The sequence below is a fragment of the Equus przewalskii genome, chromosome 22 (assembly GCF_037783145.1).
Source record: "Equus przewalskii isolate Varuska chromosome 22, EquPr2, whole genome shotgun sequence".
In the NCBI taxonomy this organism is placed as follows: domain Eukaryota; kingdom Metazoa; phylum Chordata; class Mammalia; order Perissodactyla; family Equidae; genus Equus; species Equus przewalskii.
This window is the reverse complement of record NC_091852.1, coordinates 20,820,993-20,841,376: the sequence shown is the minus strand read 5'-3', so window position 1 is coordinate 20,841,376 and position 20,384 is coordinate 20,820,993. Positions and strand designations below refer to the sequence as shown.

General features: G+C 41.9%; 1 protein-coding gene across 3 annotated transcripts in view; it reads right to left on the bottom strand.

Annotated features, from left to right (window-relative positions):
• DOCK8 (dedicator of cytokinesis 8) overlaps positions 1–20,384 on the bottom strand; it is a 206,393-nt gene that overhangs the window by 43,114 nt on the left and 142,895 nt on the right. For all 3 annotated transcript variants that reach the window (XM_070590602.1, XM_070590603.1, XM_070590604.1), the window contains 5 exons: positions 15,669–15,818; positions 13,829–13,942; positions 9,676–9,831; positions 7,314–7,453; positions 1,667–1,836 (listed from right to left, as the gene is read on the bottom strand). In XM_070590602.1, the coding sequence (XP_070446703.1) occupies positions 1,667–1,836; positions 7,314–7,453; positions 9,676–9,831; positions 13,829–13,942; positions 15,669–15,818 (730 nt within the window). The remainder of the gene's footprint in view (positions 1–1,666; positions 1,837–7,313; positions 7,454–9,675; positions 9,832–13,828; positions 13,943–15,668; positions 15,819–20,384) is intronic.

Sequence of the window (20,384 nt, the reverse complement as noted above, 5' to 3'; positions counted from 1 at the left end):
AAGGGGGGACGGATATAAACATTTGCTGCATTAAATACTTTTTAGGTGATCTCTCATTTCATCTTTATCACACCCTTAAAATGTAGACATTGTTAACACATTTTTACAGTTGAGGAAAGGGAAGAGATGTCACTGGAAGGCTGGGGAATTTTTCAAGGGTCACATATAGTAATAAATTGGCTGGAATTTAAATTCAGCTGTATCTTTTTTTAAAGACCATATTCTTATTAGTTTATCAATCTAAAGATTCCATATGTAATAGATGCACTGTAATAATATTACCTATAATAATAGAATACTTTAACTGTCTTCCCACTTGTCAGCTACATCATGGCCATAAAGTTCATTGCATACGGAAAGAAACCACTGAGATTTAAAAGGCTCAAAGACCAAGTGCTGAAAGGTTCTGATCCAAAGTGGTTGATTTGGAAAATTTCTAATCAACAAGGAAGCTTTGGAGAATGTGTGCTAAGGTGGTATCCTGCTTGGGGAACAAACAAGTCATAGGTTTTCGAATGAAACTTTCTAGAAACTTCCAGGTGAAGATTCTAAATATGGCCTGCAAGTCACCTGCCATGCTCTGAAATGCATCCTTAAATTTTGAAGACAACTCTGTTCTCAATTTGCCCTCCAGTCGGGCACTACCGGAGGAAGCTCTGTGCATCTCACTGTACAGCCCACTCACCCCTGTGTCCAAGCTTCCTTCTTTAATTTCCTTGCCTATGTTTTGGGGCTCATTTTTATGAGCTAAAAATTGTCACCACAATGGTAACGTAGTCACATATGCAACTCTGCATTTGGAGTAAGCAGGAAAACCTGGATAGTTCCAAGATTCCAAGGATAGCTGCCTGCAAGGATGCTGGGCTCAGGCAAGCAGCCCTCAGCGTCCGGCATCAGTCAAGAGAGTGGCATGGTAATTTCTAAGAACTCCCCTTGAGTTGAGGGAAAAGCAAGAACTACTCTGAAGCGATCGGAATCTTTCATGTGTGTGTTTTGGGGCGAGGTAGGCGGATGGGGTTGTTTTTCTCAGGTTCGGGTAGTTTCATTTGTCTACATCCCCTAATCCACACCATAATATGCAAATAAACTCAGGAGGTGCGCCATCCCCTTTCAGACAAGGTATCCCTTCCTCTTGCTGCTAAGTGGGAGATGCTGACTTCCAACCTTAGAACCAGCCTTAGTGCCAAAGGCAAAATTCATCTGCCATGGCAGAATTTCCTAATCCTGAAAGACACCATGATATTTTTTGGCATGGAACGATTGTATAGGTTCATCTGAGTCTGCCTCTTTGCTTAACCATTCATAAAAGAAAAGAGAAGGAACACTTTTATTTCAAGGCGTTAGAGCAGCAATCTCTAAAGAGAGAAATTCTGTTATTATTTCATCTTTCGTGGTGTACGGTTTACAAAGTTCATTGTATACCAGCAGACCAGTGAATGAATGAATAAACAAATAAATAATTTCTAAATAAAAAACATACACAGGGCCATGTGCTTCTTTAAGAAAATACCGATTGGGGCCTGTGTTAAACAGGTCTGGAGAGCACTGGCATGGAGAATTACTCACACAGGCGTGGCAGCCCAGAGCTAAGGACAAACCTTATTCCAGTGGGGCATTTGGCAGGGGCCCCCATCAATCCAAAGAAGGAAACAGAAGGCATCATTACCTGTAAAGTCATAGAGCTGCGGCAAAGCATCCAAAATGATGCCAACCAATGGCAGGTAAAGGGCAGCAATTTTGACCTTCACCTCTGGTTTGACACAACGCGGGTCCAGGTCGTGAGAACTTAGCAGGCTGTGGATGGCACTGACAGCTTTCCTTTGCACTTTGCTGATCCTGTTGGCACAACACAGAAAGCTAGAGGTTATGGTGAAGGGAGATTGACCAGAATGCTCCTAAACAATGGGTGACAATAGGAAAACCAAGCAAAACAGGGTAGAAGTGCGTAGAATCCAGAGACATTGCCTGTGTCCTAGTCGTGGGGCTGCTGTTAGCATGTTTTAAAGTTCATCACCTTGTAGCATGGGTACTTCATTCCTTTTTATTGTTGAACAATTTTGCACTGTACGAATATATCACATTTTATTTATCCAGTCATCAATTAGTGGACATTTGGATTGTTTCCAATTTTTGCCTATTAAAAATTATGACTGCTGCTATAAATATTCATGTACACATATTTATGTGCATATAAGTTTTATTTCTCTTGCATAGATACTTCAGAGTAGAATTCCTGGATCATATGGTAACTCTATGTTTAACCTTTCGAGGAACCACCAAACTGTTTTCAGCAGTGGCAACACCATTTTACATTCCCACCAGCAGTGGATGAAGGTTCCATTTTCTCTTTGTCGACACTTGTTATTATCAGTCTTTTTTATTATAGCAATCCTAGTGGGTATGAAGGTGCGACGGACTGAATGTGTCCTTCCCAAATTCATAGGTTGAAACCTAATCCCCAAAATGCTGGTGTTTGGAGGTGAGGCCTTGGAGGGGATTAGGTCATGAGGGAAGAGCCTTCATGAATGAGATTAGTGCCCTTATAGAAGAGACCCCAGAGAGCTCCCTTGCCCCCTTCTGCCATGTGAGGAGACAGAGGGAAGATGGCCATCTATGATCTGGTGGGTCCTCACCAGACACAGAATCTGCCAGTGCTTTGATCTTGAACTTCCCAGCCACCAGAACTGTGCCAAATAAATTTCTGTTGTTTATAAGCACCCAGTCTATGGTACTTTTGTTATTACAGTCCAAAGGAACTAAGACAGACGGTATTTAACCAGTTTTTCTTCTTCTTCTCCCCAAAGCCCCCCTGTACATTATTGTATATTCTAATTGTAGGTCCATCTGATTGTGCTATGTGGGAGCCACCTCAGCATGGCCTGATGAGCGGTGCCATGTCCACGCCCAGGATCCAAACCTGTGAACCCCTGGGCTGTTGAAGCAGAGCGCACAATCTTAACCACTCAGCCATGGGGCCGCCCTTAACTGGTTTTGATATGAATTTCCCTAATGGCTAATGATGTTGAATATCTTTTCATGTGCTTATTGGTCATATATTCTTTGGAGAAATGTCTATTCTAATCCTTTTCCCTTTAAAAAATTGGGGTATTTGTCCTTTTATTATTAAGTTGTAAGATTTAAAAAATATATTCTAGATACAAATCCCTTATTAGATCTATGATTCGCAAATATTTCTCCCATCCTGTATATTGTCTTTTCACTTTCTTGATGATGTCCTATAAATCACAGAAGTTGTAATTTTAATGAAATCTAATATCTATTTTTTCTTTGTTGCTTGTACTTTTGCTGTCAGATCTGAGAAACCATTGCCTAGTCCAATTTCATTAAGATTATCCCTATGATTTCTTCTGAGTTTTATAGTTTTAGCATTTACTTTTAGGGTTTTGATCCATTTTGAGTTAACTTTCATATATGGTGTGAGATAGGGTCCAACTTCATTCTTCTGAATGTGGATATCCAGTTATCCCAGTATCATTTTTTGAAAACATTTTTTTCCCCATTGAATTGTTTTGCCACTCTTGTCAAAAGCCAAGTGACTATCAATGTGAGGATTTATTTCTGGACTCTTAATTCAATTTCATTGATCAATATACTATAGATGTCATTCATCTTCATGTCAGAACCACATAGCCTTGACTACTTTTGCTTTGTAGTAAGTTTTGAAACTGGGAAATGTGAGTCCTCTGATTTTGTTCTCTTTCAAGTTTGTTTTGGCTATAATGGGTCTTTTGAATTTCCACATGAATTTCAGGATGAGTTTGTCAATTTCTGTAAAGAAGCCAGCTGGAATTTTTAGAGGAATTGCCTTGAACTTGTGGATCAATTCAGGGGGTATTGCCATCTTAACAATATTAAATCTTCTGATCCATGAATACATTATGCCTCTCCATTTATTTAGATCTCTTTGTTTCTGTCTAAAGTGTTTTACAGCTTTCAGTGTACAAGTCTAGAACTTATTTTGTTAAATTTATTCATAAGAATTTTATTCTTTTTGATGCTACTTCAAATGGAATTGTTTCCATAATTTCATTTCAGATTGTTCATTGCAAGTGTATAGAAATATAATTGATTTTTATACATTGATTTTGTGCCCTGCACCCTTGCTGCACTCATTTATTACCTTTAATAGTTTTTTACTGGGTTCCTTACGATTTTCTATAAACAAATCATATCATCTGTGAATAGAGAGAGTTTTACTTCTTCCTTTCCAATAGGGATGACTTTCATTTCATTTTCTCACCTAATTGCCCTGGGTAGAACTTCCACTACAGGGTTGAATAGAAGTAGCAAGAGTGGGGCCAACCTGGTGGCGCAGTGGTTAAGTTTGCACATTCCGCTTCGGCGGCCTGGGGTTTGCTGGTTTGGGTCCTGGGTGCAGATGTGGCACTGCTTGGCAAGCCATACTGTGACAGGCGTCCCACATATAAAGTAGAGGAAGATGGGCACGGATGTTAGCTCAGGGCCAGTCTTCCTCGGCAAAAAGAGGAGGATTGGTGGCAGATTTTAGCTCAGGGCTAATGTTCCTCAAAAAAAAAAAAGGAAGTAGCAAGAGTGGCCATTCTTGTCTTGTTCCTGATCTTAGAAGGAAAATATTCAGTCTTTCACTAATAAATATGATGTTAGCTGTGGGTTTTTCATAGATGCCCTTTATTAGATTGAGGAAATTCTCTTATATTCCTATAGGATGTGCTGAGTGTTTTTAACAGGAAGGGGTATTGAATTCTGTCAAATGCTTTTTCTTCATCTATTGAGATGACTGTAAGCGAGTTTCGTCTTGTATTCTATTTGTATAGTGTATTACATCAATTGATTTTCAGATGTTAAACCAATCTTGCATTCCTGTGATAAATCCTATTTAGCTATGATAAATCCTTTTTGTATATCGTTGGATTCAGTTTGCCAGTATTTTGTTGAGAATATTTACTTCTATATTCATATTGGTCTGCAGCTTTCTTGTGATGTCTTTATCTGCTTTCGGTAATGCCGGCCACACAGAATAAGCTGAGAAGTGTTATCTCCTCTTGTATTTATGGGAAGAGTGTGTTAGGATAGGAATTCATTCTTTAAATATTTGGTAGCGTAACACAAAGATGCTAGATAATTCCCACATGCTTGTAGAACACTATGGATTTAATGATATGTGGACATTTGTGGACACCTCGAGGTCAGGGCGGTTCTAGGGAGATCCATGAGAAACTGGAGCCATGGTTCCTTGCATGGGTCCAGGTACTGAGATGTGTGCCACTGGCCCTTGCACCACAGATGCGCAGGTGTTGGTGAGTCTATAAATTGTCTTGGCAGAAAAGGAAGTATTGATCCAGAGCAAGTATTGTTAAAGCATAAGATTTTTCTGAGGTTTTAGCCCCACATGGTAAAGTCTGTGACAGTATTTCTAATGACTTCCCAGGAGAATAACTGACAACTCAGCAATCAGGGATTATTGCGTTGCCAAAGGAATGACACTCTTAATTAGTTACCGTCTGGGGGGTAGAGAAGGTACCAAGGGTGTGTGTGTTTGAAGAGTGTATCTATCTGATTGAACATAATTACATGATGACATCTGAACATACTCTACTCTGTTGCTAGTAAAATTATGTGAACAATTTTAACAAGAAATCAAAACAGATGTCTGGGCTGTTTCCTTAGACATCTCACTAGAAGGAAATGGAAAGTAGAAACTACTGCTAATGTAAATACCAAAGAGTACTTTCAGACATCACTTAAAGCAGTGCTATTAAAGGACAATCAAGAAAAAGTGTGTGTTTGCAGATGAAGGCAATTTTCTAGGTGCTCAAATCTCCTTCTCAGCATATGACTCAGGGCACTTGGTGTTGCTTTGGAAATTTATGTTAGTTATAGGGTAGAAAGTTCTGCTGAGAAAACTGAGAGGAGTTTAGTTAGGGTTGAGAGAAGAAGACGAAATGGAAGCCTTGGAAAATGAAGCTCTCTAAGGATACACTTAGAACCTGAATTTCTGGAAGGAGGCAGAACTTAGAGCTAAGAACATGAGATTTCCACACTGCCCTTCTAGGTGACAGAGACACGCATTCACTTAGGCAAGATCAGTATGGGCAAAGTGCTTAGAGTACATTTGTCAGTGCAGTTACGCAAACTCGGATGTGCTCCTATAATTGTTTCCTGCATGGATGTCCTGTTTCCTTCACTAAGTTATAAGCACTTTGAGAGAACTGAGAACTTCCAATTAGACAAAAATCTGTAACATACAGAAACGCTGCCATTAACCAGTATACTTTATTCCAGAAACTTCTTTAGCAGAGGAAGAAAAGACTGTATGAGTTATAGGCATAGTCCCCAGGCAGGCAGAATTTGTGGTGTGGAGAGTGGGACCTAGCGAGGGACTCAGGAGACCAGACTCTGGATTTGGTTCTGCTACGTAACTTGGGGCAACTTCCTTCAATTCTGCAAGCCTAATTTGAACACCAAAGGGATGAACCTAAATTATTTCCCAATCCTAATGATCTTGGGATCTGAGTCCCTGAATGGTGAGCTCTATGAGGGAGGGCATTTTGTCTGTTTTATGCACTATCTCTGATATACTCCAACACTCAACTGTGTCTGCCCCATGGTGGGCATTCAGTAATTGCCGAATGGAATGTATAATATTTTGGAAGGCATTGTCTCCTTCTGTCCAATCAGGTAGGCAATGGTTTTCTGATCCTATGGCTCATGGAGCATGGGGAGAGAAAGAAAGAAGAAGGGGGTAGTCTGCCACCATCCCTGTCTGTTGACTTCAAGGCTAGATACTGCCACATGCCCCTGGATGATCGGGTTTATAAGAGGTGAAAGGATTTATAAGTCCTGGACCTGTGGCATCTCTCTTAGTCTGGGACGGTCTCTTTGCAAGAAACCCAACCTGGACATAGTCCAACTGCCCTCTCATCAGCACCCACTTCCTTTGTCAGCATTGAGCCAAGTGGCATCTTGCTGCTGCCTCTGTGTGCACACAGATTATTACCCAGGGGCATGTGTTAAAATTGCTTTGTTCCTGAGGAGTTTACTAATCAAAGCATCCCTGGGAAGCCTGCTTTACTAGCATTGGCAAATTCTTCTCAGTGAATAAGTGGCTGAAAAAAGCCATTTTATGCTTTCTCTCCTTCCCACATGCCTTTCCACCTTCCTGTTGGTACCATTTTTTCAAAACACAGATGCGTCCACTCTTTGGAACTAGTGAAAGAGTATTTCACCAAGCACAAGAGGTCAGACTGCAATCTTTAGTAAGGAGCATCTTTGTTTTTTTGCTTCATACTCCATTTTAAATGTCAGAAACATACCCTTCCCCTTCAGCATCCAAGGCAGCAGCCAGTTCAGTAAAGAGAAGGCCAGTGAGAAAGTGCTGCTGGCGGTACTCCGGAGTCAGATCGAACATGCTGGCGATCTTCTGGTCCTGGAAACTGGAGCAGGAGCTTGAGTTCTACAGAAATGCAAGGAGCAGTTCTATGAGTATCAAGAACTAGAATTAAAATCATGATGGCTAGTATTTATTGAGCACATGCTACGGCTGGGCTTTGTGAGCACTACCCAGTGAGGCAGGTACCACTGGTATCTCCACATGACAGATGAGGAAACTGAGGTATCGAGTGTTCACTTGGCTTTCCCATTCCCACAGATGGAGGGCTGCCAGTTGGGAAAGATGAAAATAAAGCACTCAGGCTCTGTCATAAATGAATACCGCTCCCTTCCCCACCCCAAATGAAAAGTTGAAGATTACAATCCTAGGCTAACATTTGAATGTAAGGAAACAGGAACTGAATCCAATGGTGTGGCCGTGAGCAGAAATGCCTCCATAACAATCTGCCCCCTTTATCTGAGGCCCCTGTGTACTTAGCTACACTTCTGTGTGTGGCTTATGCACATTCTCTGAATTTTGCTGGCCTGGAACTAGAAGTGGCGTCAGGCAGGGAAGTGTCAGGTTTACTAGCCCTAGGAAATTCCTGTGCTCTTATCTTGGGGGCACACTTTATATTTCCCTAAGAGAATCTACAGTGTCTCTGGAAACCCTTTATGGTTTGGGCAGGCTGGGCCTGGCCCCTGGGTTGCTAACTCTCTGGGGCGTTGGAAGGGAGCTGTGGGAGAGGACGTGGGGCAGAGTTAGCATATTTGGAATTGCCCCTTGTCAGCCAGATCTTCCCCAGTTCACACGAAGACGGTCATGTAGCTCACATCTGGATCATGTCATCTGGCATGAATGGCTAAGATTGTTTTTTAATTAAGAAGACAAGACTTCAGGGGCCGGCCCGGTGGCGCAGCGGTTAAGTTCACACGTTCCGCTTCTCGGCGGCCCGGGGTTCGCTGGTTCGGATCCCGGGTGCGGACATGGCACTGCTTGGCAGCCATGCTGTGGTAGGCGTCCCACGTATAAACTAGAGGAAGATGGGCACGGATGTTAGCTCAGAGCCAGGCTTCCTCAGCAAAAAGAGGAGGACTGGCAGTACTTAGCTGAGGGCTAATCTTCCTCCAGAAGACGGTCATGTAACTCACATCTGGATCATGTCATCTGGCATGAATGGCTAAGATTGTTTTTTAATTAAGAAGACAAGACTTCACCTTTGTGCTAGGATCAAGGAATATGCAACAGAAATAGAACCTAATATTGAGAAATCTTTCCTGCCGCTCTGAGCTACCTGTAAATGTAATGTGACGATACAACAGCATTTCCTTAAAGTTTTTCTAGAGGACACTAGTCCCTTGAGACATCTATGAGGGAAAAAGGTTTCCATAGTCGCATCACTTTAGGAATGACTCCCACTTCCTCCTCACCCCTCGGGCGTTTACAATTTACATTAACAACTTAGAAACTCTTGGATGATGTCCTAAAAAGAAACCTGTTAACACAGGGTTTGCAAACTTATTTAACTTTGGAATCCTGTATTTGGATAATACCTCTTACCATCCTGTAGAATTTGGGGCCCACCGAAACTAGTGAAATATTGTTCCGCAAAAAAAGACTGGCCACGTCAGTCAAAGCCTTGTCTCTAAATATTAATACAAATGTTACTTTTCTTGGCTAGTCAAGACTTGTTAGAAATACACTCTATATAAAACAAACTATTTGATTAATTTATAATGAAATATTTTTAGCGTTTCAAGAGCTAAATTATCTGGAATGTGATTCAAGGTGGACTTGTGCTGAATTCCATTCTATAACAATATCTGCAGAAAGTTCTAGGATAGTTTAACGATATAATGTCCATGTTAAAAACCACTATTAGATCATTTTGGAAGCAATATAAAGAAAACTGCAATTTCATAAATTTTATAGTGCTGGGGTTTAGGAAAAGGGAAGTGAGCAAAGGAGACTGTCAAGCTAAAGTGGAAAGATGACTAATGTCAGACAAAGGAAGATACGTGACTTTTCTACAAATTTCTAAATTTTCATAGTACATATAGATTCCTTGTCCTACTTGGTCTCAGCAGGGACCCTTGAGCCTAGGAAGAAACCAATCACCTAGCTTGAAAATGATTAGTTAGATGGTACAACTTCAGGGAGCATAGGGTGTGTATCTGGATCAGTTGATCTGGTTTAAAGAGCTTGATTTGCCTTCTGATTAAGAAGACCGACCTATATAGGAATAAACGACTAAACTAAGCTAATTAAATGAAATAGCTTGAATAATTCTTCCAGTAGCCGATTACCTGGGAAGATATGGAGGGACAGGGAGATGCTGGAGCAGTATCCGTGCTCATAAAGAAAAGGTTCAGATTGAGGTAATGCTCGTGACTGCAGAGGATTCTCAAGAACTCCAGCCTCATGGAAATGAGCGTTGGAAGGTTGTTGAGCTTGGCTGACAGCTGGAAAGAAAAATGAGAAGAGGAAAGAAGCGTTTACTGTAAGGTGAATGGTTTTGAGGTTGACAGACACAAAAATATTCTTTCTCCTCAGATACAGGCAATCAATTTAATAAAAATTAATGGGACAGTGCAATGGATGGCAAACTCTGCATTACACGGAAGCCCAATAAGTTTTCTTCTATTACTGTTCCCCTTAATAATTCTAGACTAACAGCTGTCGAAACGAGGATTCCTGTCCTGACCCTTGTCAAATCTATAGTACCATGGCAAGCCTGTGGTGAAAATAACCTGGAGGTACGTCTCCAGTGTAACATAATATAATTAATTTTACAAAAACCCCACTGTGTCTGAGAAACGAAATGAAAGGAGTTGACCCCACCTGGGGCCACACAAAACTAATGGAATATGACAGGATGACTTTAAGGCCACAAGCGTTCGTTTGTAGTTCTCTAATTAAAGGCCCCATTGGGAAGTTCTCAAACCAGTTGCCTAGATGAAGGCATCAAATTACTTAGGAAAGTATGTAGTCTTTGCAAAAAAGCCCAGGGGTTTGGCCCAGAGTTGGAGGGGAGGAAGTAGAGGAGAAAGAAAGAGAAAGCTGGGAGAGTTTTCAGGAAAAATCTTCCTTAAAACAAACCAACCATGAAATAAGCAATGAGAAGCTAACAAAGGCGACAGTTGGGAAGACATTTCTTGCCTCCCTCAGGTAAGCTGACAACCGAAGGACCCAGACTCTAGGGCCTGCGACTCAGAGGCATCTTCTCTTAAGGCAAAGTAAAGAAAGGAGGGTCTTGATGGACGGAGCCTCTCAGTACATCCTCATAAACACTCTCCTGTCCCAGCACAGGAAACTGAGCATCGCGTCCTTGCAAATAGACATGCCTCCTCTTCATGCACTTTAAGAGTAGTTTTATAAACTATATAATTTAAATGAGCACATATTTTCAGCCATTTTAGGAGAAACCATTGTGTTCTGGCATTTTGCCTACAGAATCAATCATAGTTAGACATTTACTTGAAACGAATACCATTACTTATTATGAAAAAAATAAACATAAGATGGCTGTGAAAGAACAGTAACAAGAACCCCCACTTTGGCCAATGTGCATTACTGGCTGATTTTGGACCAATGGGGCCATGAGCAAATTGATTAGAACTTGGTCTTATACCTATCACTGAATAACCACCCACAAAGAGTTGTTGGGTCAAGTCAGCTCTCAGAACTTGAAAGCATAAGATATGTGCACTTGAAAGAAGGCCACACTGTAGGTACCTTTCATAGGTCCCTTGAGACTTCATTAAAGACAGAAATTTCAAAAATAATTTGAGTGATGTTTAGAATAGAGTAAGGTGCACTTTCTGAAACATCCTCTCCGAAGGTCAGGACCCACAGTGGTAGCCTCAGAGGCCCTTCCGAAGCATGGGTGCTAACTTAGTGGCAGATTGAAAGTGACACAGAGCAATTGAAAAACTAGATTTGGCTATTGTTAAGACTAATAAAAGACTAAGATTATTTATACTCATGGTCACAAAGTCTGTAAATGACAGAAAACATGATGGAATGTTTGAATCAGGTTACGTAAAAGGACAAAATCAGAGGACTTTGGAAGATTAGAACTTGTCTCAGGTATGATGTTCATACTGTATCTAGGTAGCTGGGACCAATGACTTAAATCACCACTGACTGGGGTCAGTGATCTTTTTAGGCCTGTGTACTACCAATTGTGCAAAGTAATATCCGTGGATGTCTCTGGCAGACATAGAGCAGAGAATCAGAATGCCAAAGCCTGAGTAAATTAATCCAGCCTTGTCTTTTTGCAGACCAGGAAGCTACTTCCCCAAATGCGGAAGCTCTCCAAAATCAGAGGGGTTTCATGGCATCACTGGAATTAGAACACAGGTCTCTTAGTCTAAGGGTCTCTGGCAGCTGAGAGAGGAAAAGAGGGAGAGAAAGAGGGTAAATTACAAGTACGCTCTAACTTCAAAGAAAGGGAAAGGATTAAAAAGGGAAAGAGACGGAAAGAAAAAAGCGAGGAAAGAACGAGAAAATTAAAACGTGCCTTTGCAGGGCAGATAAATATCTAGTCTGATTGCTTTCTTTGCCTTTTGGTAATGAAAACCCCCCACATGTGAGCAGTGACAAAGATTCTCCCCTTGACCACACTCTAGTCAAGGTCCTCTAGGTTCTTTTTCAAACAGGCCTGCCCTTTGGGCATTCCTCAAGGGCCTGATTTTAGCAAGAATTCTGCTAAATCACTTTAGCCAGAATCCCCACTCTTGATATCTGATCACCCTCAATATCTGACCAAATTTCTTACCCTTGACCCCCTCAGGCGACGGTCAGACAGCATGTCTGCCTTCAGTAAGAATCCTGTTAGGTTGGTTTAGCCAGAATCCAACCCTACCCCTGGTGTTTGTTCTCAGTAATATTTCATCCACTGACCCCTACCCTGCTCCTTGGCTATAAATTCCCTTTTCCTTGTTATATTCAGAGTTGAGCCCAATCTCTCCCTCCTACTGCAAAACCCCATCACAGTAGTCCTTATACCTATCATAATAGTCGTGAATGAAGTCTGGCTTACTGTTTAACAAGTGTCATGAGTAACTTTTTTCTTTAACAGCAGCTAACCCTGGGCCTATAGTGTTGTTCTAGCATCTTCTTTCCATATGCCCAACTTAAAAGTTTGAAAAACAGATTAATTTACAGTTGCAATCCATCCAACGACCTGTAATCCTAAACACCTAAGAGGGATGGCAAAGCGGAATGGCATAGTCCTCTACCGCTCTATTCTGGTGGAATCTGAAAAAGAAGATCCACCAGGGTCAAGATGTCAGGGTGCACAAGATGTTGGTGCTCTGGGACTTCTGAAATTTCCTTAGGATTCTCTTTTATAAGTCAGCTTCCTTATTAGGAGTTCCTTTAGGAAAGCCATGATCTTTTTTGGGGGGCGGGGGGGAGGAGATCGTTTTATTTTACAAATGAGGAAATGGGACCCATAGAAGTTGAATGACTTTTAAGTCACTAAGGGATGAACCACAGAGAGCTAGTTCTGGCAGAACAGAGTGACTAGTCCACTGTACCTTGGAGTTAGGTAGACATGGCTCTTTCCTCCCTGGACAAGTTACATAACGCCTCTAAACCTCAGTTTTTATCATCTGCAAAATGTTGATAATAACACCTCACAAGGACTAAAGGATACAATTTCTATAAAGTGCTTAACACAGTGCCTGATCCATAGGGGAAAACCAGTGGTGGCGACAGTGATGGTGAAGGTGGAGGTGCTGATGATGGAGATGGTGATGGTGAGAGTGGGAGGCGATGACAACGGTGGCAGAAAGTGGTGATGATGGCAACGATAGTGGTACTGGTGGCTAGAGTAGGATATGGAAGAAAAGGAGTAGCAACAATAATAGCTGCTACTTATATTGCTATTGTTGGGACAGTTTGAGGGGGACAGTGGACAAAAGAAGAATTCCATTTAAAAGTTTGGGGAGATCACACTGATAAGATGCTCTTGGATTATAAAATATTTGCTTTGTGCTCAGTGAAATTCAGTCTCTTTGACTGATTTTATCAGAGTTCTTTAAAGTCAGAATTTCACAACCACAATTTAATTAATTACCCTAATACGTGAAAAGAGACGTCATACTTTGAATTCTGTACCTGGTCAAAGACTGAATGCTACAGTCATGTAATTTCTTTTAAATGTTAAACTGAAAAAGGCAGATCATATCACTACTAAATTTCAATTCCCATAGATTTACTTGTTGAGCCTTCCATGCTGGGTTGGTAAATGCTCCAGGAACCCATGAAAGGAGTGTGTCTAGGGATGTCCACGACACAAAACCAATGACGTGAGGAAAGGACCACAAAACCCAGAATGTACAAGAGTCAAACTGTCTAACTTGGGAATGAATACGATAGCATCCCATGGCAGGGAGCGCCACATCAGATGAGAAGGAAGCAAGGACACCATGGCTATCAGGGAACACTCACCTGGTTGCAGTAATGTTTGATGAGGTTAAACACAAAGCCACGATCCATGAGTGAGAGAAGGTCATACAAAAAGAAAGCCAGGCTGATGTTGATCTTTTCCGCCTGTTCGTTTTCCTTAAAAACAAACATACAAACAAACACTCAAATGATTTTGTGGTAAGCCCCAGTCATGAACTCCCAGGTCCCTGGTGGGAAAGCTGGGAGAGACAGGTCCTTCTTTTCAGCCAGTGTCCTTCTAAGAGACACTGAGCAAAGCAGGTCACCCTGTAAAATTGTAGCAAATACAATTTAGCCCGTAATTGATGCCAGGAGTGTTAGATTGAATCAAGTAATTCTTTATCTACCGTATATTTAGTTACATTCCTTCCAGTCCTTTTTCCTGTGTGTATATTTATACGTATATAATTGAGCTCGTTCTCCGAGTACAATGTTGGGTCCTAATTTTTTTCATTCAATATTATATTATGAACATTTTCTTACATTTGTAATATTTCTTCAAAACTAGTTTTTAATGGCTGCCTTGTATTTCTTCATCTGGCTCTACCATAATTTATTTGATTCTGGTAATTACTATTTTGGTAAAACCAATTTGAAATGTATTCACTATCTTCAATAAGACAGATTCTTAATTCATAAGGATTATTGCAGAAAACCTAATCAGGATAAAAGAATCTGTTTTTACCTAAGAAATTTTTTTCTCCAATTAGGCAGCGCTCTTAGCCTAAGAGAGGTCAGAGTTAGACACGGCAGAGTGAACTCTTGCATGAATTGAGGCCAGAGTTTTTGTTTTTAATACTTCTCAGTGCTCATATTTATGAGGGGTTTTACAGCACTTTAGAGCAATTGGGATTCATTTTTTCATGATTATGTCTTCTGTTCTCAGAATGATAAATCAATTTTCTCTGACACTATTGAAAATATGATTTGAAAATACATTCTTCCTGTTATGACGTGCACTTTGCAAATTCAGGCCAAGCTGACCAGCCACTGGGGTGGATGGAGACCTGACAGAGAAGCTTCCACAGTATCACTGAGGGGCAAGTCCTTGTGCTCCCAGCATCCTCCACGTGGGCCACTCCTGGATGGTTTATGTAACTGTCTGAATATTCTGGGCTCAGCAACTTCAGTTTTGGCTGTGCTGCTAGCGGTGTGACTTTTGGAAAATTGATCAACCTCACTGTGCCTCATTTTTCATGCCTGCCAAAATGGAGATAACACTGCTGCTCTCTCAAAGTTTGCCAAGAGAAATAACCAAATGGAAACCTTCTTGGTATTATACAAATTCTTAACAATGATAAAGGTTTTAATAATTGCCACGGCTGCCTCAACTTTTATAGTTACCCTCTAAAATTTTCTTATTTTGTTTTTTTACTTTCTCTTTTGAAATAATTTCAAACTTACAGAAAAGATGCAAGAATAGTACAAGAACTCCTGTATGCCCTTTCACCAGATTCTTTAACACTTGGCATTTTACGTTTAGCTTTATCATTCCCTCCATACATACAATTTTTTTCCGGAACCATTTGACAGTAGGTTGCAAATGTTCCCATTTGCACCATAATACTTCAGGGTGTATTTCCTAAGAATAAGAATATTCTCTGTTATATCTACATTGATACAATAATTTAAACTATTGCAATTTCGTACTGCAATTTTTTATGGCAATCTCCCAGCCCTGTCCCAGGGTCCTGTCCAGGAGAATATAAGCATTTAGTTGCCACATATAGTTAGTTACATTTTAATTACTGTTTTAAGATGATGCTCATTTCTCTCTGATTGTGAAAATAACATACGCTCAAGGTAAAAAATTTAGAAAGTAAACAGTAAATGACACGGTTACCTTCTGAGGTTTTACTAAAAGGGCTGCAATCTCCGAGGTGACCACATTAACAATAGTAGTTATGTCATCTTTGAAACGGTCGGAAAAACGAGTCCTCCGAAAATTGTCCCGTTTGTCCATGTTATGTACATACTGGGCCATGCTTTTCACCTACAGAAGGAATGGGAGAAATGTCAACATGGAAATTGGTGACCTGCTTGTCTGCCGTGGAAAGGGGAAAAGGCTGGAAGAAAAGCTCCTTAACAATGGACTTTCTAACACTTGATCTGCGCTGCTGGTTGCCCAACAGGCTCTGGACTAAAACATGCTCCTGACACAGAAATGGTTACCATGGTGGCAGAGCGGGAAGGGTGTCCTCTTTTTGACCCCAAGTCAGGGGGCTTCCTTCTTGCTGCTGACAAAGCCAGGGAGCTTAATTCTTTAGCTACGGTGTCATCAGCCTCCCCTTCTCTCAACAGCCTAGGTCCAGGAAGGCAGACGAGGCTGGGCTCCCACAGCCACCTAGGCATCAGTCATAGCACACAGCACATTCAATGGAAAGGAGCTGTTTATGATACTGTTTCTGATGTGAACAGAAGTCATTTCTGTCCCTGAAACTATAGGAAGGAGAACATGGAGAAATGTTTCTTTCATTCTGAGTTTCAAGTTGACATGGGGAGCACAGTTTTCCCAAAAACAATTCTATAGTAGGCTAGCTGCAAACTTAACCACTATTTGGAACATTGCCTCTAGGAGAAATTATGTTTTGAGTTCTATAAGACTAATAAAATGCATATAAAAACTATACACACATATCCTAAAACATAATACATACATTGTACATAATGTATATACATATATATATTTTTAAAATAAAAATCTGTCTGCTAATTGGTGATTGCCTGTATGACGACCAGCTCACCAGCTCAATGCCTACCACGACTGTAAATCAAGACTATGCTTATTTTGTGGACTTCCTCCTGAGGCCAGGAGATTTGTGGGTCCACACAGCTTCCTTTGATACAGTCTGAGGTTGCCTCTTGCCCCTGTTGGAAGTTGCTTAGAGTTATCAGGAACGGTCTGATGGGAAACACTGGGAGTTCTGGTGGTTGGGTGCCTACCCTCTAAGGTCATTTTTATGGATGTGTCCAGGCTAATCAGAGAGTCACCGCAAAAAAGAAATGACCCTGGAGGTTGAACTGTCCACATTTGCATGAAGGTGACCTCCTAGGTCAGGGCTGGAAGAATAGGGGACAAAGTTGTATGGGAAAAATGACCCCCACTCCCAAGAACTAGATGGGAGAACTTTCATGCACTAATAGTAGATTTCTAAGAATGCGGCACTGGCGATTTTCATTAGCACTGAGACAAACAGGTAAAAAACAAAGAGAAGGTAAAATAAGAAGAGAAAAACAGACAGACACCCTTTGTGTGTTTTGTGTTTTAAGATAATGCCAGGGCCAGCATGGGGAAGACCTAAGAATATAAAATCCTAAAGCCCAGTATAAGAATCACCATTCCTCTTTGCTGCAGAGTCCTTCTTGGCTCAGGACACACGGACGTGTGTGTACTCCACAGGGTCTCATACACTCGGTGGAAGGACCTGAATGAGGGGTGGGAACTGGATCCCATTTTTGTCTGCCCAAATGTCTCTCTCACTAGACTCCTAACAAAGGAACTAGGAAGACAGGACTTCTTTGTTTTGGGCTACCGCAATCCGGATGTTCTGGGGGTTAACCCACTCCAGCATCAGGTTTTTAGAATTCACTATTGTACTCGCCTCTTGCCTGCTTAGTTTGGCCATCCAACAACCAAATAGATAATTCTCACAATACTGTACTTCCAACTAATGGCCTCTTTCCAGACTGTCAGCAACTTGCCAGCTACTGTGTTCTTCGGATCCCCAGAGAGGAACACCCAACGGAAATACTAGTGCATGTCTGGCCCATTATTTGTAGGATAGGGTAAGGCAGGAAAATATTCTCCCCCGTATTGGCTTTGGTGGCCCATTCAAAGGAGGGTTAGCTCTAAAGAACCACTTGGAGCAGAACTTCACGCTCCGAGTAAACTAGGTCACCCATTTACCTCTAGGTCCTCAAAGTCTGGCTCAGCAGTTTCTAGAAGCACAGGGAATGATTCATTAGCAAGTGTGAAATTCGCCCAAGGATTGTGTTCAACAGCTCTAATGCCAAAGTGATTGTTCATTAGCGCTTGGACATTAACACAGCAGAAGGGTGTTAAACCGCTTAGGTTGTTGGCTAAACCCAAGGAGGCTGTCTTTTCTTTCTCTTCAAGCTTCTTGGTAAAAAACTACTTTGGTTTTAAAATAACTTCCTGGGCATCCATAAGGCAAATGCACAAACAATGTGTGGAGGACCGGGCACCCGGTCTGAGTCTGAGATCAGTGTCCTTGTGAAGTTCTGGCTGGGGCTGACAGTTTCTGCTTGCCTCCGCCCGAGCCCCTAGGTCCATTTTTTGCCCTTCTCTGTCTATCCCTGAACCCTGGGAAGCTGAATTCTATGGACTACATCACTCAGGACTCCTTGTCCTTGGGCTTCTCGTTGGAGTTGGCCAATGGGAGGCACCAGCAGGGCTCACTGGGCAGGAGAACAGAGAGGTCCAGGTACTTACTTGCTCCATGGCCCTCATCCCTGCCGCCGCATGGTTCTAGCAGGGACAACGTTTCTCTAAGACTCCAGCTGCTAGGATGTGGGCCCTCTTCTCTGCCTCAGCTGTCTCTCAGCCCCAGTTACACTGCTTGCTATCCTCGCTTCTTTAGAGCTAGGATAGATAAAGGCTTCCAGCAATTGCTGCTCCCAGGGTGCTTCACCAACCCTTATCTGCTCTTATAACCTTGTGTACACCCTGGGCAGAGTCCCTTTGATAAATGCTTTTCAGTTAACCCCTTTAAGTAATGCCAACGCTGTCGTACCAGGACCCTGACCGACTTAGGTTACAACCTGCAGAGCCCTGGTAATCAGTGTCTTGTGTGACCTGCATATTGACCAACTCCCTCCATGTGCTCAGATCAGCAGGAGCTTTCTTTCCAACTATCTCATCTATTGACCATAAGAGACTTCCAGTAGTAAGGAGGGCTACTAGTTTTAGCTTTTGCTTTCTCTCCTGGGCCCACCTAGAGCTAGTAAATAAATGCGTAAGATCAAAAGCAATCTTCTCCTTTTCCATGGTTCTTAGTTTCCTGCGGTTAGGGGCAGAGAGGCGGTGCTGCTGAAGCCTTTGGTGGGCTTAGAGACTTCTCCTTATGGCCTCCACCCTCCTCCAACCCCATCTGTAAATTGGGGATGATAGAAAACTCCTGCCTTAAATGAGATAATGTTTCAAATGGTGCTGGACGTGTACAGAATAATATGCTCAATACATTTTAGATGTTATAATTTCTCCTTCAGAGATGTCAGCTGTTATTGGGATTATATGAAGGACAGAGTCATCATTACGCCTGCAGAGAATGCAAACTTGTCTTCAAAGGAGAGCTCTAGGATGCCACGTGGAGCCACTCAGGCCTAGCCATGCTGAGTTTGTTCTGATTGGGAATGGAATAATCATTGTAGCACTGCATTAAAGTCAACTTTGGAATACAAAGGTTTTGCATGTTGTTAGTATGTTAGGCTAAGAAAATGTTTTGTAACTTTGAGCTTCCAAGGAGAGGCAAAGAGGAAAAGAGCCTGGATTTACAAGCTGTGGAAATCAGGCTCTGCTCCTCAGGGCTGAGAGCGGGGCAAACCCCTACTGAGCAATGGGGATAACTCCTCAGGGGGGTTATCTCACAGGGTTTACTGCGGTTTCAGAGATGCGGTCCTTAGAGCTGCTACTGGAACCTTCAGGGAGCAGTCTGAGAACCACCACCCTAGGAGCTTGGTTCTCCAGTCTAACAACTGTAGTATTTATAATATATAACTATTAAATAAGACCTAAAAGTGCTTAGGTGAAGAGAACGTGTATATGTGTGTGAGTAAATGATATAAAACATCTTTGAATCAGGAGACTGCTTTCCTTTGGGACTTTCTTCTATGAGATTCTACAATATCAATTTGAGTTTTTGCTTCTTGTCTTTTTTTTTTAATTGCAAATTTGACAGATGAATTCAGTTTCGAATTCTTTGTCTGAATTATCTATAGATGGATTATATCCCAAGGGAATCTTCCCTATGGAGAAACTTGATGGTGGGTGGGATGGGTGGGTAGAAGCAGGATGTACAGGGCTTGAAGTGTTGGTTTTGATACTTCTCATGCCTCCAGAGTTTTATTGCCAGTCCACTTCCTGCCAGAGCACAGAGCTCATGTCTTACTGCCAATGTGGTTGCCCCAAAACTTGTGAGCTGCAGCCTCTCATCTTAATCAGCTTGGCTTTTAGAATGCAGAGCCCTGGTGCTGGCTGGGTACAAATCTGGAAGGACCCCTAGCTCTGTTTAGGTCTCATAGAGCAGAGGTGGTGTGGACCAGTGGATCTTCAGTGAGCTTAGAAGTCACCCAGGAAGACAGGTAAACGCACACTGCTGGTTCCGACCCTCTTCATTGCACTCAGTTCTAGGGAGGGTCCCAAGAATCTGCTTTATTTTTACTAAGCACCTCCAGGTGATTCTGTTGTGGGGATTTGGGACTGTGCTTCGAAAAGACACCTCTCCTGCAAAATCTTTCTCAAGCTAGGGCTCGGAACTTGGTGAAACTCTAAAGGACTGAATCCTGGATGTATTTCTATGGCACTGGCCTGGCTTCTTTT